At 35.9% G+C, this 26852-nt stretch overlaps 1 protein-coding gene across 3 annotated transcripts in view; it reads right to left on the bottom strand.

Moving 5' to 3' along the window:
* Positions 1-26852, bottom strand: part of Tip60 (Histone acetyltransferase Tip60) — a 94515-nt gene that overhangs the window by 29266 nt on the left and 38397 nt on the right. For all 3 annotated transcript variants that reach the window (XM_081771909.1, XM_081771907.1, XM_081771908.1), the window contains 3 exons: positions 18619-18765; positions 15909-15992; positions 6975-7299 (listed from right to left, as the gene is read on the bottom strand). In XM_081771909.1, coding sequence (XP_081628035.1) covers positions 6975-7299; positions 15909-15992; positions 18619-18765 — 556 coding nt within the window. The remainder of the gene's footprint in view (positions 1-6974; positions 7300-15908; positions 15993-18618; positions 18766-26852) is intronic.

Here is a 26852-nt window from a genome sequence, read left to right as displayed (position 1 = left end):
GGCAGAGTGGCAAGAACAATATACATTTCCGGGTGCTATCGGAGCACTTGACTATACACAAGTGGCATTAAAGAAACCTAGTATTTTGGAGAGTAATACGTTAATAGGAAGAGCTATTTCGTGGCTAAGCGGTTAGCGTACATGCCTTTGGCATAGGAGACCCGCGTTCGATTCCCGGCAGGAGCTCATGTGGTTTGGATTCCACGTTAATCAGTGGGTTCTGTCTCATATAGGCACGCTACTGAAAACGACGTTAAACTAATAATCAACTCAACATTGCTAGAAAGGGTGTATACATGAGAATGTATTTTGTTTATGTCAAGGCGAAAAGGGACACGTATGGTACGGAAAACGCAATCAGATGGACGTGATTTATGACGTGGGTGGCTGGACTTTATTAAAAAGAAAACAAAGGAGCCAAGTGTCTGATTTCGTTCTTAAAGCCAAACAATCTACAAAGACCTTGGACAACACGTGATATGCGCTTGTCGTGTTAATCTTGATATTGTTGGATTCCAATCAACATCCGTCAGCTCAAATAGGTTCATTCCCATGGTTTCAATATTACTTTCTTCTTTCCCGTTTTTTTTTTTATTTTTCTCCTTTTTTATTTTTGTTTTATTCTCGCTTGAATATTAAAGATTCTCTTTTGAATTTGTGTCTCAGTCGTAGATGTATTTGATATTTCGTTCATTTCACTGTAATTACCTTCAAAGTTTCGGCTTTCCTTCGTTTACTTTCTGGTAGCTGTGACTTTGAAAGTACCACTGGAAACTCTTTTAGAATATCCACAAATGCACTTTGATTGAAGCTATCGTTGCTACTTGCCCGTTTCATGGCTTTTAAGATACACGCCATAGGTTAAAAGCAACGAAATGACTGCGCGATGAATGGGAGAAATTAGTAATCACTTCTTTTATTGATACGACTCAGTGCAGAGGAAGCGCGAGTAAACGTTTATAAATCTGGAGCAGACTAGACCTGAGTAGTGGCTTGTTTTATTGATACGAAATTGAGGGAGGAGATTACTCCAGGTGTAGTTACTCCGATTCTCGAGCAGGACTTCTCAGGAGTAGTTACTTATTTTTATTGATATCACCCAAAGACTGATATGACCCCAGAGTTGGAGGTCCGAACTCTTCCTTGAGTCATTCCCTTGCATACATACATGAATAAATAAAGAAAGAAAGAAAGAAACAACAATCTAATACATCTCTTTAATAACTCAAAACAAAATTACGACCATTGCCGTACCAATTGCTACAATGAGAACCTAATGTTATAAGCTTTCTATAAAGGTAAAAATGTAAATCTTGTAAAGTCATAACAAAATAACACATTTGGCATTGTAGCACTAACAAAAGCTTGTGAAAAATAGAAATAGAGCGTGGCGTGGTGACAAAAGGTGTCCGCCTCCTGGAAAACAACACACCCGTTCACTGTTCGAATGTTGGCTAGATAGGTGCATGGCCCTGGGTACGAAATTTGTCATAGTTCGCCTTTTCTTTTGACCGCACACCTTCTTCATTCCACCTCTTCCCAACCATGCAGTCATTTCCTTGGGGCAAGTTCTTCTGCGATGTTGCCACGCTGCTTTCTGAGGTGCAGTAATGGATTTTGGACTACTATACCTTACTTCACGTTCGGACCTATAACACAGCTCGTGTGCAGAGTTACGAGCTGCACATTACTACAAACTTATATAGGTATGCAGGATTACACATGTAAAATTTCATCGCTTTACGATATGCGGAAGTGGGTCAGGGTGAAAGTTTCTCGCCCATCTCTCGTTAGCCGGCTAATTTCAAAGAAATCACACATGTGCAAATTACTCAGAAACTATTGATTTGCGACCCCTGGTTCATATTGGTGAAAATGTTCCAAAGTACTTGTAGAATATCCCCCTTACACGAAAGTAGATAAACTCGCAAATGATTTCACAGGATGTATGCGATAAAACACTTGATTAACTTGACTGATAATACTTAATTACTATGCCCTTTTGATGTTCAGATATCTTACACTTCATACTTTTTGGGAGAAAAGTGGAACGAAATATCTTATTGTAGAAAGAGCTCCAAAGTGAGTGATGATTCTATATATAAAATGGTGGCAGCAGCTTCTATTATCGACGCCAGTTGCGTCATGCAACGATTATAACGCAGTATTAAACATTTGGCCTAACACTTTATAAGTGACCTTACTGGTTACGCTGCACTAATTAAATGTATGTAGAAACGAATATTGAAACATTTTAATCCATACTAATAGCACTTTTCGTAATTTGGAATGAATATTTGATGCAAACTGTCTTGCTCCTATGTGGTATTGTAATACACAAAAATTTGCTCGTAAGTTAAATTGTTATTTTCAAGTACAAATCAACACTACTGAAGAACTGAAAAATGTTCTCAGCACTGGCTGTGTCAGGCTAGTGAAAAAGGGAGTACTCCGGACTATTCTAATGATTGCCACATATTTTATGAAGCATCACTAAAAGTAGACAAGTGTTTCTATTTGTTAATATAGGGTAGCTGCCTAGCTTAAATTACACAGTCCTGGCAACATCAAATTGTAGTCTTTTCCTGAGATACTTGGAACAGCGTGTTCTCATGCTATGAACTAAGAGCTTCCAACCAACTATATTAAAAAATAAAATAAAACAAATACATTCCTATATGGTTATATACGAAATAAGTCCATAAAGAAAACGTAATTAGGAAGTCTGAAGAAGTGGTTTTATATCTATCGATTCTCACACACACACTTCGCATAAAGAAAGCATTATTGTTTTCTTATCATTTTTAACTGGTCTCTCTCTCTCTCTGCCAAACACTTGGAACGATTATAAAAGGAAGATCGTGCAGTTTATAAAAAAAAAAAAAATCATTCTTTTTAACTTTCTTGAGTTCCAGTCTTTATACAACGAAGAAAAATTATGGCGGAAACTAATATTAACTAGTGTCTTGTACACTCGCAGATAAAAGTATTTGAGTGTCAAAGTTTAGTTACATGCTTAGCCCTTAGAAACCGGGAGACGTCATCACACAGAAAAAGAAAATCGCACGGTACGGTTGACGTGATATAACGTTCCACGACGTGGGTTCTTCATACTCCCATTTCTTTGTTTGAGAACCGCTGGTTTTTGGTTAGTTTCGTAGAAAAAATGTTCTTCATGATTCGGAACACCCATGTCTACAAGATAATCGTCATATATCTATTTCCGGCTCCATATAATTAACATAAGCAAGGCTTACTATTGTTTTTTAAAAATTAAAGTGCGTAAAGAAATCTTATGACGTGCGTTTTGTCTTTTTGTGTGTCTGATTTCAGCAGACACACTTGCAGGCAGCAGCAGGGAAACCCGTGATAAGACTCGGACACCCAACATTAGTGGGCGAGGTAGGGGGAGGTGAGGGGCTGTTTCTTGTCCTGTAGACTAAACAACATGAGTTCAGCGCCGAACTTACTTTTAGCGTGGGTGCGATAGGAGAACACAAAGATGCCTGTGTTTTCTTCTGTCTCCCCCTTTCTTTTGTTTTTCGAGACCTCTAATACACAATACACAAAACCCTGAGCCTCTGTTCTATACTGTTGTTTGTTTGTTTGTTTGTGTGTGTGTGTGTGTGAGAGAGAGAGAGAGAGAGAGAGAGAGAGAGAAAGAGACCAAACTGATCTTTTACATGCGGAAATCACGTGACTTCTGTTCGTTAAACTGCCTTTGTTGGTGGGTAATCAATTTGCAAGATGTCAGAAAAAAATATATAATAACAATATTATTTCACATCTCGACCTGAAACAAACTGACTTTGCATTGGGAAGGTTGTAGATACATTTCCAGTGACAATTTTCTACAAACCAAATCGAAAGCGGGTGGGTTTGGGGTCTTTCTCCCAAATTTATGATTTTTTTTCTACAATTTTGGGCTTTTGTTCCCCCTGGCCCCACTGAATTTGTACAAAGTATCATAAATGCCACCAAAAATTATAATAGAGGCCCTTGACAACAAAATACTTTTTACTTCATGTCTCTGTGCACAACAGAAGTGATGCTATACGCTTTCGTTTCATATCCTGCAGACTATTAAAAATCATTTAAATATCCCGCCGTACCGTGAAGCATCCTGGGCGTTCGGGCGTCGTAAGTTAAGGTTAGTGGTAACTATAGGTGTTGTTTTATTGGAAGTGATATGCATTTCCATATGCAACCTAGAACAAAGAACACAATTTGGTGTACATTTCTGCATACAGCCAAACTCCAGTATCATGATGAGGTGTGCAATACTTCACAACTCTCATCCATTTTTAGTGCTTATACAGGAAACGTCGATCACTAGATTTGTTCAGAACTCTCTGTTTTTGAAACAGGCAGATGATCTGCTACAGTGTGTCCAGTAAGAGAACGTCTCTGACAGCTCGCAGTGACATTGCCACTACTCGCGTGTCAAGGTTTTTTTTCGGTGCAACTATAGTGGCAATTTAATTAATGGTATAAGACAGAGTGATCGTGGTTGGTAACACTGGTATCAAAGTAGGGGCTGCAATGTCCCACCGCATGTGATAAGACACGTCAGAGACCATCTCTTGTTGGCTGTGCTATAGACGCACACTGCATTTCTGAAAGAAGACTGCTATTTTATTTGTCGTTACATAAGTATCACGCTTAACTTTTGAGGTGTTTGGTTTACTGTCCGTGTGTGTCTGTCCGTCCAAAATAAAAAAAATATCTCAAGAAGTACTTGATGGGTCATCATCAATTTAGTTCAGGATATAAAAGTCAACAGTTAACAATTGAGTTCGGTGATGGAGGTGATCCATCCACCAGAAATGGTGGAAACCTACCATTCCCGGTTCTAACGTTGATCATTATAGAACAAAAACGATTAATAGACAGTGAGAAGCGGTCTCTTGCAATCGTTTAAGTGTCTTAAGAATACATTTCATCCACATTCGTAACTCTCTACTAAAACAGACTAAGAAATTCATTTCAGCGTGCCATACTGCATTCGATTCTAGTTTATACGACAGCATATACGACGAAGATATCTGTGGCCATTCAAGAACACAGCAACAGTATGGCGCGCATGCTTGTTGTTTATTATTTGATGAAGTTTAGTGCCCTTTTCAGCACCAATGCTATAAGAGATTAGGACCTATAGTTAAAGTTGAATTCGAACCTCCGCCTTTCCACTGAGTCCGCATGACTTCGTACCTCAAAGGCGCGTACGCTAATCACTGACAAGCAGCGAGGACTTGACGCGCGTGTGTAGAATAAGTGGAGATGGAAATGTGAACGCCGTAGCAGAAAGTATTCTGTGTTCATACTTTGGCAAAAGTAAAGTCTACGAAATTTACGTTACTTACGTTACTATGATGTTTCCAGCTATCAATATCCTTCGGAAGGAAAAGCAGTTACGAAAAACGGGAAGTATTGTGTATTGGTGTAGATCAAGTATTCGAAGCGGCAAGTCCGAGAAAAACATTCAAAGGATCACATGAAATTGCACAGAAGTGACAGGAAATCAACGCGACGTGCCAATTTGGAGTTCTGCATTTCGTAATCTAGTATTAATCTACAGATCTAAAAGACAGTTGCTTCAAGAAATCTATCCCGATGACAAACATACACGGCAGATATTTAATAGATAATAATAAAATTGGCTAGAATAATAATAATATTAAAAAAAAAAAAAAAAAAAAAAACCTGAACAGAGCGTGCTTCTCTGAAGAAAATATTTCAAGCAAGAAAGACAAGAAAGAAAAATGTAGCATTTCCGAAGGTGAACTGCCAAAACATGTGTGTGTGTGATGCACATTAATGAAAAAGAAAGGTAATCCATTCATCCTTTTTCATTGACGCGACAGTAACTGACGGAAGTCACTCTGCTGATATGCTGTGACCTCAGGCAGTGCCTCAACTTCTTCCAAAAACCGTTTTCCAAAAAAAGACCCCTTCCCCTCTCAAATTTGTAAGCAGGATAGAATTTTGAATGATAGTTTCCCGGAACACAGATAGGACAAGCATCACTCACTTTTGATTGGGCTCCACGCTCAACCATCATGCTCTTTTAGAATTCTTCCTGTCGGGTTTGTGAACAACCGGTTCGCACGATCCGCGATGCGTAATTTATGAAATTATCGACGTCAACGTTCAATGCTGACTACGTAGTTGAAAGTAGCATACAAACTGGATCCTGTCGTTCCATTAGGGTGCACATATGAAAGATAAACTAAGGTTTTGACTTTCGCGTCTAATGCAGCACCGAGGTTACGAAGCCGGGCTTAGTATTAGCGTAGTCTCCGAAGTACAACAGGGGTTTGAATCTGGTACACACACCATCTCCGCTAGATTAGAGGAGTACGCCACAGGCCACGGACACAAGTTGTTGGGATATATATATATATATATATATATATATTTCACCTTTCAAAATTGAAGAAGTTTTATCATTTAAAACTATATGTCGGATGTTCTCTATTTCTTCTCCTTCTACCTGTCTCCCACTTGGTCTGATGACGCGTTAGCGAAAGATTGTCTTTCCTTTATTTGGGTTTTGTGATAGAGTGTTACTGATCTTTGAAACCACTATTCTATTTTCCACAGTGTTCAAATGCATCCGAATATTCGAAACTCCCCATGTTTCGTTCTCAGGAGAGAGGGGAAGCTGCATATTCTTGTGTACCTGTCCTCTTTCACCAGCTTTTACTCTTTTTTAGTTCTAATAAATTCTTCCCTTAGGATAAAACACAAAATGCTTACAAAATTGGGATCATTTGCTCATTGTGAAAATTTGAGATGTACGCTTGAGTTCCTAGGATCAGGCTTAATATTTAAAAGGAAACTGATTTTCTATTAATTAATACTATATACACTTTATCATACTTTACCTTGCATATTTTCTTCACTGTTACCGTATCTGAAGCAACATAATGCTCTTTTTCCTAACAAATCATTTGGACTACGATAATACTTACTAAATTCTATTAGTAGTTTCCCATATCCTTTTCGTTGATAAGGAGGCAACGTAAGGATGCAAGCCACATTATAATCTTCAGTGGACTCCTTTTCTTTGGAAAAATAACCAACTATGTGAAAACCACGATTATCAAAGTCTGTCATCACATAAAAGAGAAACGGATCTGTATCATAGTATAAAGTTTTATGATCCAAGAAAAGTTTTGCTAATAAACACAAATTCTGCGCATACACTTTGTTCTTCCGCCCATCTATTTCGAAAAACGATATTGATCCTTTCCTATAAATTTCATTTCCTGGAGGATGCCTGAGATTACACTTTGCCTAGAACAAAAATAAATAAATAAATACATAAATAAAAACGACATGCCAAACAACATAATAATTAGAGTATATTAGTTAATATAATAAAAACTTTTATTTACAATATGAAATACACATTATTTTAAAAATCCCAGTTCCAATGTAAATTTACAAATGTTAAAATCCTTTTAAAAAGGACAATTCTCATTTCCTTTTGGTGTAAAATAAGTTTTATTTCTAAATTTTTATCACCTGGTTAAACCTAACATATCTGGTACAGCATCAGGGAGCAAAGGGAAAACACCGACCTGCTGAAAAACCGGTTTTGAGAAAATCATGCCTTTTTATTGTGTGTGTTGTTTAGTTACGAGCTGCATACTTACGGATACGGTAAGACTTATGATACCTATGATAACGTCGCCAATGTTACAGATACAAGTTTCTACTTTTGTCAGTTGATTTGCGTGTTGCCAATAACTCAATTTCCGCCAAATCTGCAAATACGGTCTCTTTTTGCCTTTGGATTGCAGCGTTTAGTTTTGAAAAGTGATATATAGTATTTATAACCAAATCAACATAAAGTCTACAAATAATAACAGTGTGAGATTCTATTAAATTAAAATTTCTCTCATACTTTAATCAAAATTTATTTGATCTTGATTATGAAATGCACAAAGGGGGTGAAATATAATTGTAAGACAGGATTGCCAAGAACCTATCTCAATAGTGGGTAGGTGTATATCAAATTGAGGAGCAGGCCGAGTAGCGTAGCGGTTAGAGCACTGGCATGCGAAGACTTGGGTAAATTTCAGATCCGATTGGATGCATATCACTGTAATTTGTGTTACAATATTCTATGCTAATGTTAACTTGAAAATTAAGGAGATAACCAATTTTATATCACATCAATTCCTTATATGTGAACCAACAACTGTCAGAATAAGAAAACAAATAAGTGGAACTGGAAGGGAGATTCAAGAGGGATGTTGTCTCAAGAGGGATGCCGACATTATTTAATATCTAGCTAGCACACATAGTGAAAAGAGCCTACATAATGACAATGATAATTCTGTAGGAAGCAAAATAATCGGGTGTATACGATCTGGAGAGGATATGACAATTGCAGATGGTAGCATAGTGATTAATGCATCGGCCCGATAAACCGGAAATCCAGGTTCGAATCCCAATCCTGTAGTGCAATTTTTTACTCATGGTATGTTAGTGTGAATTTGTTCACATTTATAACTCAGTAAATACAACAGGTTTCCCTAATTACTAAATTTACAATACTAGAATAAGAGAACCTAAATGTAGAATTTATAAATCTGAAAAAAAAAAAAATCAAGATGTTAGAAAGATAAAAATCAATGGTGATTAGAACGAAGTGGTCAGTTTCAAATATAGAGGTAGGAGGAGAGAAAATAGAACAAAAAACTAGTTTTCGATGCCTGAGTAGTATTATTAGTATTAACATGAAGTGCGAACGTGAAATAAAACCAAGGTAGGAATGGTGAAAGAAACATTTAAGAATAAGGGAAGTCTATTTTGTGGGTCCTTGAATAAAGACTTGAGAAGACGACTTATAAAATGTTTCGCGTGGAGTATTGCTACAGTATGAGGCAGAAACATGGACATTACGCAAAAGCGATGAAAAAAAGTGGAAGCTTTCTAAATGTGTGTGTGCAGAAAAGTGGAAAAAATTATTTGCGTCAAGTGGAAAAGGAATCAGAGAGTGTTAGAAATGATGAGGAGAAAAGAACTATTTTAGAATGATTAGGTGAAATGAAAAGAGGAAGAGGAACTGGTTGAGAAGGAACCGTATAATGAAGAACGTGTTACAGGTTATGGTGGCAGGAAAGGGAGAAAGGAGGCGTAGCAGGCTACAGCTGATGGACGGTAACAAAACAGGAAAATCGTACGTGAAGACGAAGAAGTTAGATGGAAACCGTGGGGAGCATGGAAGATTCTCAGTTGCAGTAAATGATCTGCTAATAATGACAGAATATCTATGATGATGATGAATATCTGTAGGTGTGAATTCAATTATATACACAGAGAAAATTGTACAACTGGACCGTATTTTGAAACCGGGTCTCCATGAAATATGAGTGATTAAGCACCTAAATCAAGAGTTGAAGAATGAATGGCTGCTGAAAGAGCGGGCTCGGTAGCGTAGTGGTTAACGTATCGGCTCGGTAAACCGGAACGGCAGGTTCGAATCTCGATCCAGTAATGCATTTATTTTTGCTCATTGTATATTAGTGTAAATTTGTTCACATTTATAACTCAGTAAAAACAACAGATTTATGTAATATTATATTCATAATATTACAATTTATTAATTTAATAATTAGCAAAATCCAAGTTACATATCTACAGCCATGTTATAATCGAAAATTAAAATAACAGCAACGAAAGGAAAGAAAAAAAACTATACTGCATTTAAAGAAAAATGAAATCTGGCCACAATATGTTCATTGTGCGGCATACTTGTTTGTATTGTTTCGGAAAAGACTATGAAACAATTGCAATAAAATACTGAAAGAGTGTAAGTCTGTATAAAGAGCTTCCTGTTTCCACTTAAGCTAAAGAGACGAACAATAAACAGATGTGATTGAAGACGGACGAATGGGTGAATGATCGGACTCTCGAATACTGTTAACTACAAGCTCATATCCTGGGATCAAAGTTCACATGCTCTGCTTCATAGTAACTGAGATCTGTCTCAAAAGATACTATGTATGTCTTATTCTAAAACAGGATATGGCAGCGGTATCTCTAGATTAAAGTAAATTTAGAAAAAAAAAAAAAAAAAAAAAAAGGTATTAAATATTATCACATTTACGAAACGTGCACGAAAATAAATACTGCCACTATACCGTTCACGAACCTATACGTAAAGTTTCATATTTCACGTGAATACAATTCTAAAAACAGTATTTCTAACTGAAGTGTGCTATGAATAATTTGATACAGATATTTGAAGTCATAGATCCTCAAGTTCCGACTTTCAAGAGATCATATGTTACCATCTCTTAAGTATAAAGTAACTTTGAGAAAACAGGCTAAGAGAAGTGTTTATTTGCTCGGAATTTGAGTGTAGATACGAAAACATGTACTTACAATTTACGTGAGATCCGAGCTACATACACTTCCACCGGCAATTAACCTGGGTCTACTGCACGTAAGGTAAAAACTTATCGAGAAATTAAGCAGTTATTGTGAATTAAAGGAAAAATTCGTAAAAAAGTGAAATCATGAGACAGATGGAATTTCTTGTGGCTTTCTCCACAGCATTTTCATTTTTCATTTTGTAGATTGTACAATATATCAGGTTAATCGAAATAAATGGCCAACATTCAATCTTCTCTGAGTTGAGTTGATTTTAAGTTTAACGTCCCTTTGAGCAGCGATGCTATATGAGATGGGACCTACTGATTAACGTGGAATCCGAACCACGTAAGTTCTCGCCGGGAACCGAACCCGAGTCTCAATCCTCTCTGAGTCGAGTATACTAGAATGATGAAACTAGAATAATTATCGATAGTAGGTCCATCTCAATAGCAGCCGTTACTCCAGACTAAGTAAAACTGTACGTGTCACAGCACATGCTACGGTAATGTACACAATATATATTATGTAAAAACGAGATAGCGTAGGTCAATAGGAAGAGGTCTCTAATCTTACAAAACGAAGTTACACTACACGCAGCAACAAATATGTATCAAACAGAACTTGAGTATGATTGTAGTATGAAGTACTGTCACATCTTCAATATTTTCTTGACTTACCACAATGGACAACTATATGGTTATGGATCTATGTTACTCTCTGGAAAATAGTTTTCCAAAAGCGAGAATCCTGCTAAATTTCTTTCGAGTCAGGGTTATCAGGGATTGTCTATTTTCATTTTCCCTCACTTCTCCAGATTTTCCTGGTCTGTAAAGCATATCTGCAGACTGAATTTCTTTATTTTTTTAGTTTCTAAGATTAGGGGGGGGGGGAAAGCCCACCACAACATCCATCATTCATCCTATGCATTTATATATATTCTTTATAAGCAAAAAATTTAATAACAAAATTACATTATGTATTTTGATGACAATAAACAGAAACAAGCATAAAACATACTGTAACTAACAAACAGCTGTGACAAGTTTTCATTGCGTTACGGAAGAGATTTTCTCAAGGTAGCAATTTTCACGTTGATAGCTTCTGTTTCCAGATCAACTTCTTTTGATAACTTCGCTTTATTCCTCTTTAATATAGCAGTTTCATTAGCGATATGTTTACGCTCAAGTTTTTTCGATTCGACTACATTTTCTTTGGCCATGTTTTTCTTCATGGCTTCCTCATACCGCTTCCATGAAGCATTTTTCCATTTATTTCCACCGCACTAGGTCCCTAGAACATTTTACACAAACATAATTTCAATGTTACTTTTGAGTCTTCACATTATTTTTTTAACATCATGTCCTTATCCCTTTCAGCCCTGACGGTAACATATGTGTACATATTTTAAGATTAATATAATTACTCTGGAGAATTCAAAATGACTGGCACCAGAGAAATAGCGGAAAGTGATTTAGACAAGTTCAAAGAATACTGACATGAAAGCCCAGGCATTTTGAATCCTTTAGAGTAATTATATTAATGTGTGTGTACACATATGTTACCGTCAGGGCCGAAAGGGTTATTAATAGAAAAATCACTTTCAATATTTGCATTTCCGTGAGAAAGAACAAGTAAAATTTTCATTACTTTCCACAATTCTTCGAATTCATCATTATTTTCAAGTAAATTCAGATAAAAAGTATCCGGTCGATCTGTTTCAGGATTGAAACTGTCAAATTTATTCTGCCATTCTATAATTTAGAACACATTTTACCGTATTGATGTTTTGCTTCTTCTGCAGTTCGTGACGGTGATTTTTCTCATATAATGCTTGCAAAACACAGTTAATACGACTTTCACACGAATTCCCATTTGCACTTATTTCTCTCTCAGAATGAGATAGAAGAGACTGCGCATACAACTATATTTAGTAGCACATTTTTCCAAGGATATTCCTGCACATTCGTACCAAAAATTTTCTACTTTGCAGCAGGAATTCAAGCTTTCATCTTTCAGTTCCTTTGCTACGATCTTTGCAACAAATCCTATGTCAATGGTAAAGAAAATGCAACTATTTCCTCAAGTACTTGTACTTTTAAGTTTCAAGGTCGTGTCCGCTTCTATGAAGTCTTTACTTCTAATGAATTTCTTCGTAAGCCGACGAATCAAATATTCACACTCTGTAGATAGTTGAGTTGACTTTGAGTTTAACGTCCCGTTCAGCAGCGAGGACCCACTGATCAACGCGGAACCCGAACCACACGAGCTCCCGCCGGGAATCGAACCCGTGTCTCCTACGCCAAAGGCGCGCACGCCAACCGCTTAGCCACGAAGGAGCTCACACTCTGTAGATAAAAAAGGTGCTAATAACTTTGACGATTGAAATTTAACCAGAAAATTTCAACATCAGCAGAGATAAGATAACAAAAAAGCCAATCTAAGCAGGGTTAGTGGATCATCAATTGCTTTCTGAACAATTTTGTCTTCCAAATACTTTGGAAGAGACTTCTTAAGTTGTTCCAAGTACTTCTTGATATATGGTAGTAAGTCAATTGCACACTGAGTAACTTCGGCATCCTCCAGCCAATGCCAACTGCAGATTTTCTCCGGGAATTTATTAATGCTTGTGCACGATATGAAATCTGCCCGGCATGCAGGGTTATCTTTGAAACAAGCTTTTCAAAACTATATTAATTTTCCAGCCAGCAGTATCATGTTCAGGTTGAAGTGATCCATGAACGATATGCAAACTGCAAGACTGGTATGAATAACGATAAACCATTAAGAGCAACTTTGAATTTGCTAAAAAGGTCTTCCGCAGAAGAATGACCAAGAAACATAGAATTCAAATACCTAACTGATAGTTGGTTAATCCTGTTATTTCAAAAGCGAATAAGTACATTAATTTGTCTTTGCTGAATTACGTTATTTAGAGACTCATCGAAGAAAACATCTACAGTTGGAAGTTCCTTAAGAATTTAATGTAAATGGGTGCCAAACCATACAAAACAATATAGGATGACTTTGTTCTCACCATTGGAAACATCTGAGCTATTTCACTATCAGGAAACACATATTGAAATATCGCATCCAAACCAGTGCATGAATTAAATGAGAAATGTCACATAACTATCTTCATTGGTCATATGATTTCAGCGCTTGTTACAACCTCTTTGATAACATACTCCTGACACTCCTTGTGAAATTTTCTTCTCACAATCACTCGATTCACTTACATTGATAGAAGACGACGACTTTGGCATTGCTACGGACTGTTGTATACCAGTTTGCTTTTGTTTCTGTCGTCTTTCTATGTCTAGCATTTTTTGAATGACTCATCACAAGTTGTTGTTCAATGTCACTTAGTTCAAATATCTTCTGGCACAAAACACAACGCGCTTTATGTGGATTATTAGATATTTCCTTCAAGCACTTCATTCAAGATACAGTATGGAATCCACCCACTCAATATTGAAAACAATTTTCTTAGGTATTTTGAAAATACAACTAAATAATATCAAACGTCAAGTAAAATATTAATACAATGAAGCCAACAAATCAAATCAAATAAACTCTGATAAAAAGAGAAAAGCATTAAAAGAAAAAGAAAATTAATAAAATAGCTTATAATAATGTTTGCATCTCAAGTTACATATGAGAAGTACGTTTGTAAAATTAGTTCATTTCATTTTCGCATGCGTTTAAACGAATACATATTTTGAGAGGGAAATGTGCAAATCATACTGAGAACTCTTAAGACTAGTTATTCCCAGTTCCCATGTAAAAATGAGCGTTAATAGATTGTACTGTTCACACCTCAGTCTTGAATATCCCGTGCACATTTCCCTTTCAAAAGCAATTTCGTTTAAACGCATGCGGAAACTATTCACATTAGAAAACGCAATGAACTGGTTTTGCAAACGGATTACTCATACCAAAACGTAGATATAAACTTGAATACTTTTCAGTAACTTGCTAAAAACCTGATTTCACGCTCCTCTTAATTGGTTTTAAAACGTAAGACGGCAAGCATCAAACAAACATGAAATCTGAGAGAAAAAAAAGTCTTTTAAACTTTTTTGATATAAGTTGTCCCTCAACTATTAATCCAATCTATCCCTTCTTTACTCATACAATCAATTAAGAGATTGAGAGTACTCACAGGATAGGAATATTATCAGAGTTCACAGACAGTACAACCAAGTTCAGTTGGTCGCGTTATTTTGAGTCCTTTATGCTAAGGAGTTTAGTCGTAAAAGAAAAGTATACTCTCGACGCTTTGCATAATCAAAAGCACAGAGGTAAAAATAATGTGATTTTTTTTTTCTACTAACAACTAAATTCCCTGACTTCCAAGTTTTCCAGATTTTCCCTGACCAAAAGTAAATTCCCCAACTTTTCCAGGTTTTTCAGGTACCCGTTGTCTCACGGCAGCTACGTTTCTTTCCGAACAGATTAACAAACTTAACAATCACTGGTAAGTATGTGTCACTGCAGATGGAGATGTTTTTGAATGATGGAGGTATGTTTTCTCCATTGCAAAACTCACCAGGTAGTGTGTAGTAAGAATACAACTAAACAAACAATCTAATAAATTGTACTAATTGTTTTATAATATATTATTTTAATGAGAAATTTAATTAAATAAAATCATACTCAAGGGAATAAAAAGAACTAAAGGCAACATTTTGGTTTTCGGCCTTTCCCTGAAATCAGACTTCCAATTGTAATATAAGATGCAGTATTACATTTTACAAATTTAAATAAACGAAAATACTGCGACTGCACAAAATTTAATTTCAAAGGAATCAAACCAAACAACCGAAAGCAAAGAAACTTATTTCCAATGTAACTCAATATATGGAGTCAATATACAACACAAGGATTGAAATGTGTTCTCACAGGGATCAAATTGGATAACAATCTAGTCAATAGGCTATCTAGGATCCAGAAAGATGGCTTTATGCACATTCAATCCTTCGAATTATAGAGATGAAACATCCAAAATGCAACAGTACTACGAAATTTTTATTTAGATATCAGTATGTTTCGTAATTTATACCAATTCTATATCAATATAATTATTACCCAGATACTAATGATACATGAATAAGCAGTATTACATAACTTAAGGAAATTACCTGTAATTAACAAAACAGTTTATCGTCACAATTACCGGAATATTTTTGTCAAATGCAAATATTATTTAATACAACAAATGAGACATAAGTAAATGAGAGTTTAGTATAAAGAAAATTTATATTTTATATTTTGGTTATCAGCTAAGAGTTTTAACATTTTTTTCACTTGTATTTTATGTTTGCTTAATTATTTTCTCCATCTGTAATTTAACAGACAACCAGATTCTGGTTATTTTGATAATACGACTTTTCGTTATTTAGGATATTAGGTAAATTCCTTAGATTAAGCATCTATTACATGTTCGTAAGTGTCAGGAGAATTTAAATTTTTCTCCTGAAAATTACAGAATCATTAAATTTCTGCAAAATACTTACCAAATGTCTTTCCAGACATTTTCTACTTTTCCTATATTTCAAACAAAATTCACAAATATAGATACAAGGTAGATGAACCAATTCCTGAAAAAGAAAGATATTTTCATCGTCTCGGTAAGAAAATAAGAAAAACAAAAGTTAGGTTTGCTTATACATACTATTATTTATTTTTATGTACTATGTTGAAAAATCATGTGAAGACGCTAATAAAACTTTTACCATGTTTTTAATCACTATAAATTGGAGACAGTTTGATCAATATGACAAATGAAAGGAGCTATCAAATTTAGAGCTATAGACAGTATGAATCTTTCAATGTAGATAGAAAAAAATATATTCTCATCGACTCTAGTATCACTTAGTAACACACTAAAGCCGAACTACCTTAACTTATTATTCATGAAGTATACAATCATTTCTGGTATGCAAATTCAAATTGCTATAATTTAATCACGTAACTTGCTTTTCGGTTTAATACATCAGTATTATGGAACCATGTAAAACTACAGGACATGTTCTCAACTTCATATGTATATATATATATATATATATATATATATATATATATATAAGCTAGTGTCATTAATAACTACAAAATTATTTACAATTTATTACAAAAATAAAAGCGGAAGTTGCTACGGTGGCCCATATCCTTTTTTCCATATCTATTTGCGTGTGCTCATTAAGGCATATTAATCTCCTACAAACCGATAATACGCCCAAGTTTTAGAAAATATACTAGAATGAAGCATTTGTATATACTGCAGTTATACATGTTTTGTGTGTGTGTGTGACTTTAGATGCAGCATTGAATTCTCAATTCTCCATTAATACTAATACTACTACTACTAACAATAATACACTGACTGACAGAAAAAAGTTAAGCATCTGAAAGGTGTGGGTCAATGTCTACGCAATTTTCGTACACGTTCATATCATCGACGGATACAAATGATTAGAGTTGCAATGATTTGTGATGGCTAGAATGGCCACCAGACAGCGTTAGTATTGCAATCATGAGATCGTACTATCAGGCTTGATAAGTTATATAAGTAGCATGTGCAGTGTTAGACGGTTATTGAGCACCGTGGAAGATCAACAACGTGTGTAACAACGTTAGATAGATTTTGAAAGGAGCTTCATTGTGGGTCTGATTGTGGTCGGATAGTCAAATCAAGCAGTATCCAGGCATGCAGAGCATTTGGATGTGACAATGGTCCAATGTTCGACTGAACGGGAATGTGGAGGAAACCACACGCGTTGTCAAAGTTCCCGTTTATTAAGTTTGACCACACCACGGAAGGATCGGCGTATTGTGGTCGTAATTCCTTCATATCTGCGCCTGCCATCCGGAGACAAGTAATGGACTCATTATAAAACCCCATGCCGTTTTGCATCATTAGTTGGAGACTACCAGCAGCCGGACTACTAATCGCCGTACCATTCGTAGACTGAAATTAACATATGTGGTTGTGTTTGGAGTGGTGCTGTACCTGGGAAGTATGAATTATTGGCTAGTGGCGTAACATTGTCAGCCATGAATCTCGGCTCCTCATTAAGTCGGATGACCATCGTTTGTGATTATCGTTGCACCAAGGAGAAAAGAGACACCGGTGTTATTCCTGGCATCATGGTGTATGGAGGCTTCGCGTATGACTTCAGGTCACCTCTGGTAGTGATTCAGAGAATTCTGGCGGAAAACGGTATGTCAGAAACGTCCTGATTTGTTACCTCAGATGAGACAGTATCCTGGTACCATATTTCAACAGGACAGCTTTCGTTCACATACAGCACGTATCTCGATGAACTACGTGCAGGATGTTAATGTGCTTCATTGAACAGCACAGATCTCACGATCTATTCCCGATAAAACATGTGTGGGACCAGCCTGGACGACAAATCCGTCCCAGTACATACCCAGAATATCGTGAGCCAGTTACAACAGTTGTCGGCCAACTTGTGTCAGGAGATAATACAATAGCTGTATAACATACTTCCCAACCGAATCTGTGATGAACGCAAGCCAAACGGCGTGCTGAAATAAAATCACATTATCAGTGGTAACAGCATTCATGCATTATGTGAACGTTCTAGCAATCACATACCATTGCAACTCTGATCATTTATATATCTACCGATGGCACTGACAGGTATGAAATTACATCGACATCAGACAATAAGAAACAGTATAATTAATTATAAATTCTTGGCTCCTTGTAAATCAGTTATAAATTATTAAAAGTCGCTTTTATATATATTTTTAATATTTCCAACAACACCGACAACTTTTCCAAAAGCTCAAAAATGAAGAGTTATGGGTAATGTAGAAAGAGAGCTGTATTTAGCAGTCAAGCATGTAGCGTCTGTAAAACTTGCTAAACCTAAACTGTAAACGGTTATTACAAGATATTCATATTCATAATTTCACAATTTATCTCTGTCAATAGCTCGTGCCCTCTTGGATTGTTCTTCACGCCCCCCAGTTTGGGAACTACTGATATAGACTCTTAAATGTGTACTCGAGAAAAGTTACGAGCAAATGAAGCCGGGGCGTGGTCCTAACTACATTACCTCCACAAAGCCCCTGGGCCTTCATATGGCTTGTTTCGAATGAAGAGCGTTCCCGTTTCAATACTAAAAAATACCCTGCTACGTTAGAATATTTACGTAAGAATTAAACTTGAAAACATCAAGTATAAAATTAACGTACCTGAGGATACGGAGAAAAATACCATGGCCTAATACGATGTCTTCCTAGTTCAACCATTTCAACATTTTTCATTCGCGTCACAACATCGTCGTGATGAGCTACAAGACTTCCAGTCAGCCGAGGACCTGGTGAAGAGTCTTGAGAATCCTAAGATGAAAACCAGAAATGATACTCAATACGTTTTTATATGATTAAAATCTTATTCAGAATAATTTAACACCAATCTAAGTTCTTTTCAACTTAAACCTAATGAATACGTACACAGAATCACATAAAAATAAAAGAACGTTTTCTTCTCTTGGTAACAGTCAACCTTCAACAAGAATCTTGCCTGAAATGTACAATCACTAACAAAAGTACATCCAAAGGGCATAACTTCGAGACATTACATTAAATTAAATTAAATTTAAAAAAAAAACTTTTTTTTTTCATTTCATTTCAATATGAAATCAGAAATTATTTAAATTATTCCAAGACTCCTGTCTTGTTATTGTAGGATCTTCAAGTACGATGGTATCGGAGTTAAAGAATCTAAAGTTAATTAATTTATAGGAAAGGTATATCGTTTCCACAAGGATTTTTTCATTGTGGAAAATTGTAAACATTTCTTCTTGTTAAATTGTTTTGTTAGTTTTTGCTCGATGTCTGTTGCCACGTCAGATGTAATTCAACTTAATTCAACTTAAAAATCATTAGATGAAAAGCTGAAAGAGTGTTATTTTGGAAATACTTTGAATTTTAAAGGATACGTGTTCTTCTAAAAAAAAAAATGTATGTAGTCTTTAGAATTTGCTCGTACAACTTTCAATTATTTCATCCGCAGCCTTTCCTTTAAAATACGTATGTGTCCCTTGCAATATATTATTTATTATGCCACCAATTGATTAAGCTACAGCAACCAAACGATTACCGTGCATAGCTGTAATAAAGACGACTAAGCTTATTCATTAGTAAGATTTTAACATTTGTCATTCTCAGCTACAAAACGTGGAAACATGATATGTGATTAGCACTGCAATATACATATAATTTATTTTCAGACGTATAGGAAAACTCAAAATGATTAGAACAAAAAGAGGTTGCCTGTGACTGTAGTAATGAATTCATTGTGGAAATTACATAACCATTGTGACAACATTTTTTTTTTTTTTTTTTTAATGGAACTAACACTCAATCACAGATGTTCACAATTGTTCGATGTAAATCATACGTGTAATTTAACATATCCATATAATCGCTGGCAGTTGTGCATATGAGTAATTTCAGGGTCAATGGGATATCAGCAAATTGCAACCCACAATATCACAGAGACGTCATTCTTGAAAGTGCGTGTTTGTGTGTGTGGGGGGGGGAGATGTTTCGGAGTATAAAGTTCTTTGGGCATAGGCCATACATAAATACGATTTGTTATTAGAAAGAAGAGCGAAAAGGGACTCATCAGACCATATTACGCTTCTCCACTCATCAGCAGACAACTTCGCATGTTATTTGCACCATTGTCTTTGCATTTAGTATTGTTGACGGCGATCAGTGATTTGGAAATTCCAACTCAACCACAGATGTTCAGGTTGTGCATCTTGCATCAGAGGCTGTTCCAGGTGCTGAGTTCCGTACTCACTTTTACTAGATTTGTTCTACGGTCCGTAATGAAAAATTCTCTTCTATGGCCCCTATTCCCTGTCACTGAGGCTTCCCTTCCGTCCACAATTACACTTTGCCGATGTTGTTTTGTCATGAGTTTGTAGGCTATCACCACCTTGGACATTGATCCTCACACTGAGACACACCTATCACATTGGTCATTTTAGTATGCTTGCACCAACTAACCGTCCATCCACAATTTCTCTTCTTTGAAACTCAAGAGAGACCTTCCATTAGCATCACCACACGTCTGCCCGGTTCATCACACCCACAATCCTACCCTGCCTGATGTACTACAGACGATCATCTAATGCACTACGAACAATAGCGACGCGCTGCAAATGCATCCTCAGTGTTACTACCACCACATCTTATGTATCAGAAACTATAGAAGTTTCCATTACTTTAGTTGACTGGTTGATTTGGAGTTTAGAGTCCCTTTCAGCACCGATGCTATATGAGACATGGACCTACAGCTTAACGTAGGATATAAACCACATGAGTTTCTATCGAGAGTAGAAAGCGCCACATAGCCACGAGTGAACTCACCGTCACTTTGAAAACCATCTGTATACATATAGTAATACAGAGAACCGTCTGTAACCTAACGATATTTCACACCAATATTGGTTGTTATACTTACTACTGTTATGCTTCGATGAACGTACAAACTGCTGTTGATTGCTAGTGGTTCGTAAGATATGTCTGCAAGTTCGTTGAATGAACTAAGAAAAAATATAATACTATTGATTTTCCAATTATAAAGCGGCACAAGAATTAATTATCGTACTTTTAAAACCTTTTTCCCGTTGGCTTGGGTCGGTTCGGTATAAGAATTAAGTTATCCATAGCAGTTAACTAAATCAGTCAGTTTAAAATGAAATGTAATATTTAAGTTTTACGTCCCACGGTTATGCCGATTAGGCTAAAGGAGACGGTGATTATGAGAAATGAATCAAATGGTGGAATGAAGAAATTGAGAGGAAACGGGAGAATCCCCTAGAAAACCCACGAGCACGGTGTTTATCCACCACAAAGTCCACACGGCGCGAGCTGGGATCAAACCAGGGACCCCAAGCACCGGAGGTGAACGCTCTACCACTAAGCATCACTCAGTTTAATATCACATGTTAATTAATGTCATGTGGTAATGTTAATTTCAGGGTAAGTACATAATAATAATAATAATAATAATAATAATAATAATAATAATAATAATAATAATAATAATAATAATAATAATAATAATAATAATAATAATAATAATAAATAAATAAATAAATAAAAAATAGTTAAATAGTTTCAATCATAGGAGGACTCTTAACACCTGCAAAGTTTTTGAAGAATTTTGGGAACAAAGCTATTGCCAGAGCGAGCACGTTAGTACTTCTTGTAAGACTCAACCATAAATTTTAATTATTTTGATTGATTGAATGCAAGACTAGATGAATTAATTTATTATTCACGATTACTTTCCAAATAAGTACTATGTCGTACTTTTAATTGTAACTTGAATATATCTACTGAGACCAGGAATATTTTCATTTCTTTTGCCTGACCACCCTCACAGTTTGAAATAGAAAATAAAGGAAAAGTTTTGTATGTAAAATGATATAAAGAAATAGATTTTTAACTTTTAAACATCCTTTTCCTACAACCGCTTAATATACAAAACATTTCCTTACTTTGTTAGTTATAAACTCCAATGATAGTTATAGTAAAGGGGTATTTGAAATATCACGTTCTACAGTAGAAAGTTTCATAGTTTTCACTGTACCCATGTACCCAATAAACTGAATAACCCAATAGACTGAATTATACATAAATTCTTCCTTTTAATTATCATCGTTAGAAATAACTTGGTTTAGAATTATATAAAAAGTAAGCTGTTTTAAATCACTATCAGTAGGGACAAGGTAGAATTTTACTGCCAAATGTATACATAGACACACACACAAAACCACACAATACAAATGAAGACATTTACTTGATTACTATAAATTCAAAAATCTGAGAACAAACGCATCACGAACACTGGCAAAAGTCAATTGGAATTATTAACAGTTTAAAATATGATATTTTTATCTTTATGAAGTTTTTCTAATAGGGCAGCTACACTATGTACTTAAAAAGTACTTCAACTTTGACGCCTCTATTTTAGAGTTACGACACGATACAGAGCTATATCTAGCGATGAACTCGGATACTTTATTTGTGGTATTTGAAGACTGAGTTAATGATCGAATATATCCTATGGATGATACTGAATTTAATAGGAGGTAAAGTGATGTGGCTTAACGAAACAGAAGGAAATTGGTACAATATAATTTGATTCTTGTTCAAAGGGCATGGGTGAATAAGTATAGTGAAATGGCTCTAGATGAATCTTGGGACGACACGTGGGTGGTAGTAGGTACTCCCGAGATACACTCATCCCTCACGTTTCAAACCTCAACTCTGATTGGTTCATGAAAATGGCGCAAAATCGGAAAAGTGGGATTCATTTATTTCTCAAGAATGGCTCGATCGATTTTGTTCAAACTTGGATGCATGTATAGGTGTATACAAGAGCTTTGTCTGAAAAGTTTAACAGCTCCCATCGATCTTTTTTTCCCTCAAAAAATTTGATTCAATATTTTGAGCCCCTTTTGATCTATGTTGGTCTGCGAGCACAATTATGAAAAAAAAAAATTAGATGTCGCTTTAACCCTAGAATCACTTTTTTTTTTTTTTGAAAATTGTATCACGGGTACGCCATGGTCAAAATTGGCCAAAACCAACCATACCACATCTATAAGGGGGCAATTGCAAAAAGAACAGTTCTTGATGTAGCTTTTACATATTTGCTACATGAATGAATGAGAAATCACACTTGAAAAGTGATAAATTCACTGAGACCCCATTTGATGGCCTGCTGTGTCCCTATCTCTAGTTTGGGATATAGTGCAACTGTTGATATTTATCAATTTATTTGGGGATGAATATTCTTGTCGCTTTAAAACAAATACGAAACAATCATTGTGATTGTGTAAATTTATCGCGAAAAAAGAAATACTGACAGCCAGAAGCGTTTGTTGCGATTTTTCTTGGGGGACAAGAGCCCCCATCTACGTAAGAAGTGTACGTTTTATATTAGTAAATTAGTAGTTAATGGATTAAAATATAGACCCTGTAAAACCAACATTATGAAGTTGTTAGGCCTGCATTTAAAGGCAAAAAATCACAATTATCCACTACAAAAGCAAATGATACTAGATTTGTTACAAGAATTCGTTAGGCACTTGAAGCTACCCACGGAATGCTGAAAGAAATGTATCGTCTGTTGGATGAAATATTTGACAATGAAATTATAGCTAAAGGTCTTCCAGTAAGAGAAAGTCTCTGACAGTTCGCAGCGGCGTTGCCACTACTCACATCTCAATGCTTACGGACCGAGCGAAAAAGATGCCATAAATAAACACGTTTACCTAAACAAACAGGCGGTACAAATCACCTAGACTATGAAATTGTTACGACAGAATAAAAAAAAATATTTATGTATAATACGCAACTATAATATACCTGAAATGCGAAAACCCAAGGAGATAACGAAAGATAATAGCCATCGCAACACAACCTATCTTATATATAAAAGAGAACGTACAAATCCTTTGTTCCCTCATCACGCTAATACGGCTGAACCAATTTCTTTCATTTTTGGGGGGTTATTAGGATTTGGACTCTAGATGGTTTTTATCATATCACTTTAATTTTTAATTACCAGTGTCTTGAGATAATTGACCATTCAAGTGTCCATAACGTACAAATCCTTTGTTAGTTCATCATAGGCAAAAATAAACGTATTTATATGCAACCCGCATGACCGTGTCACTCGGCGGGTTAACATAAATGACAGGCGATATAATGTTAACATTTACTGCAAGCATATTTCACGGGTATTAAACACATGAGATATGGAGTTGTGCATTTAAATTTTCATTTCAACCCAGCGAAGCGGGTAATATATGCTAGTGTTATTATAAAAAGAAAAAAGCATTTCAAGATTTTTCATTCATTGCATTTTTTTTTTTTTTTTTTTTTTTTTTTTTTTTTTTTTTTTTTTACATTGGCTGCTAATGCTTATGGGTACGAAAGGTGCGGACAAGAAAGAGAAAATATGTAGGCACGGACTTTTGTCAGTTGAGATTGTTTCATCTTTGCCTAAGGGAAAATCGTTGAAACTCAGTCACAACGGCGTGTTTCTTCCAGACATGTTTTGAGGGCACTGACCCCGGGAGTTCTGAGAGTGCCCCCCGGAGCAAACCAAAATAATATGTTTATAATATAATAATAAATGGAATAGTACCGTGTGAAAATAATATATGTCCCTCCGAATATTAAGAACGCTCCCCGGAACATTTTTTTTTCTGAAAGAAACACTGACAACGGCTAGCCCCGACTTTCGAACCCACAACCTCTCCAATGCTAAGCCAACACTCTACCATTGAGCCACGGCTGCTCGATGTAATATATATATATATATATTTGTAAAAGCAATTAAAAAGAAAGAAGTTCTTACTAGTATTAAAGACTTACCTCCTTAATTTCATTCAAGCGGACTCACACCACAATCTTCGTATATATCTGATTCCTTCAGGTCCTTGTCTGTCTCGTTTTCACTGCTACTGTCACTGTCTCCCAGGGAAATTACAAGTTGATCAACGGTATCTTCCAGTAACCCCTCTTTCTTCCAGGCTTCACGTATTATTGTCCACGTATGTTGGACGACGTCGTACCAGTTCTTTGCTGTTATGTTATCAATTGCCTCGCAAGCTAACTTTTCTACGGCAGTCAAAGTAAAGTTTTTGTTTTGATCGGCAACGTAGTTCTTAATTTGAGCCCAAATCAATTCAATTGAATTAAAATGACAGTGGTATGGTGGGAGGCGAATTACTTTGTGTCCACGCGATTTCGCAATTTCGTCTATTTCGTACTTGATAAGACGTGATTTATTTTGTTTGACAATTTCCAAAAGATCGGCTCGCTTCATATCATTGTTGTATTCTTGTATGTTGTTATTCTTCAACCAATCAAGAATTTCCCCTTTCCTAGAGTTGCTTGTTGGAGCTCTATTTTCTTGTACAGAATGATATGAAGCATTGTCCATAACCAGAACAGAATTTTCTTTTATGTTGGGTAACAGCTTATCTTTGAACCATTCCTTGAATTTCAATGCTGTCATTTCTTCATGATAATCCCCGGTTTTCTTTGAGCGGAACATCATCATGGCATTCGGCACAAATCCATTAACAGTCCCCGCATGAACAACTATAAGGCGCCCCCCTTTCCCAATTGGGGCCTTCATCGTACCATCCGGAGAATCGTCAGTCCAAGCCTCTGGTCTCGTATGCCTAATATTAATCCAAGTTTCGTCTAACCAAACGATATCTTCTAGATTTTCGTGTAAAATTTCACGTAAGAAACGACATCTTGAGGCAACAATATCACTTCTCTCCAACAAAACAGTTCGCCCGGAAAACTTTTTCCACCGAAATCCAAGTTTTTTCAATATCAAACTAAGGCTACTTTTACTGCCTTCGAACAATCCAGCATCTTGAAGTGACAATAAGAGTCTGTGTAGGGTGGGATATTCCTTTCTTGAATAATATTCATAAATATGTCGTCGAATCGCGTCATTTTGAAAGGCATCCATAGCGGTCTTTGTACATGGTTTTGGCCGCGTCTTCCCAGGCGTTCGGAGCACTTCAACCGTTGGAACATTCAGATTATTTGGGCATTTCTCCTTTGTTATTCTCTTCACTGTTGTTGTGCCAATTTTAAGAGCTGCAGCAACTCTTTCAACTACTTTTGTAAGTGGAATCAAGGGGCCACCATTGTCTCTTTCTTGCTCGAAATATGTCCGCAAATTAAAAATCAACTCACGACATTGACTGTTCAAAGTAGCACCTCTGCCGAATTTGCTTTTCTTGCTATTAGAGGCCATTGGAAAATATGAACGAAGGCAAAACTAACACAAAACACGATAATACACTGAAAATGCAAGTAAATACAAATACGCCAGCAAGTATGAAAGAATAGCAAATCACACACCAAACACTGACAGATAATCACTAACTAGCAGAGCCACTTAAAATAAATATTTGAATATTTAACTTAAAAACAACAAAGGATTAACAGTATCTTTTTTTCTTCTCACCCAACTAGAAGAGTTACATATAAATGACAGTGAGATTGACCGGTCTGAAAACCGGCAACGTTGTAACATCTGTTTGGAATTTTGGGTAAAACCAGCTTTTTTTTCGAGTGTTGCCAACGACACAGTAAACGTACTAATTCTATGATCAGATACCATATAACTTCGTACTAAGCTGAATAGTAATACGTTTTATTGTGCTGAAATCCGTCAGTAGCAAATTGTAACTGTTTTTCAAATTATCGTTGTGAATTTATTACAATAATAAAAGTTATCTTTTTTTAAAAAAAAAAGAAAAAATAGTATATTTTCATAAGTTTCCCCTTTTCCCTGTGCTGAGAGGTCTTGCCAAGATGTGAAACGAATAATGCTGCGAAGTGGCCAGTTGAACAACAGCAGA

Source organism: Thermobia domestica, chromosome 9, assembly GCF_964235325.1.
Source record: "Thermobia domestica chromosome 9, izTheDome1.hap1.1, whole genome shotgun sequence".
Taxonomy (NCBI): Eukaryota; Metazoa; Arthropoda; class Insecta; order Zygentoma; family Lepismatidae; genus Thermobia; species Thermobia domestica.
The sequence above is the reverse complement of the archived record's forward strand: the minus strand, read 5'-3'. Positions and strand labels throughout refer to the sequence as shown.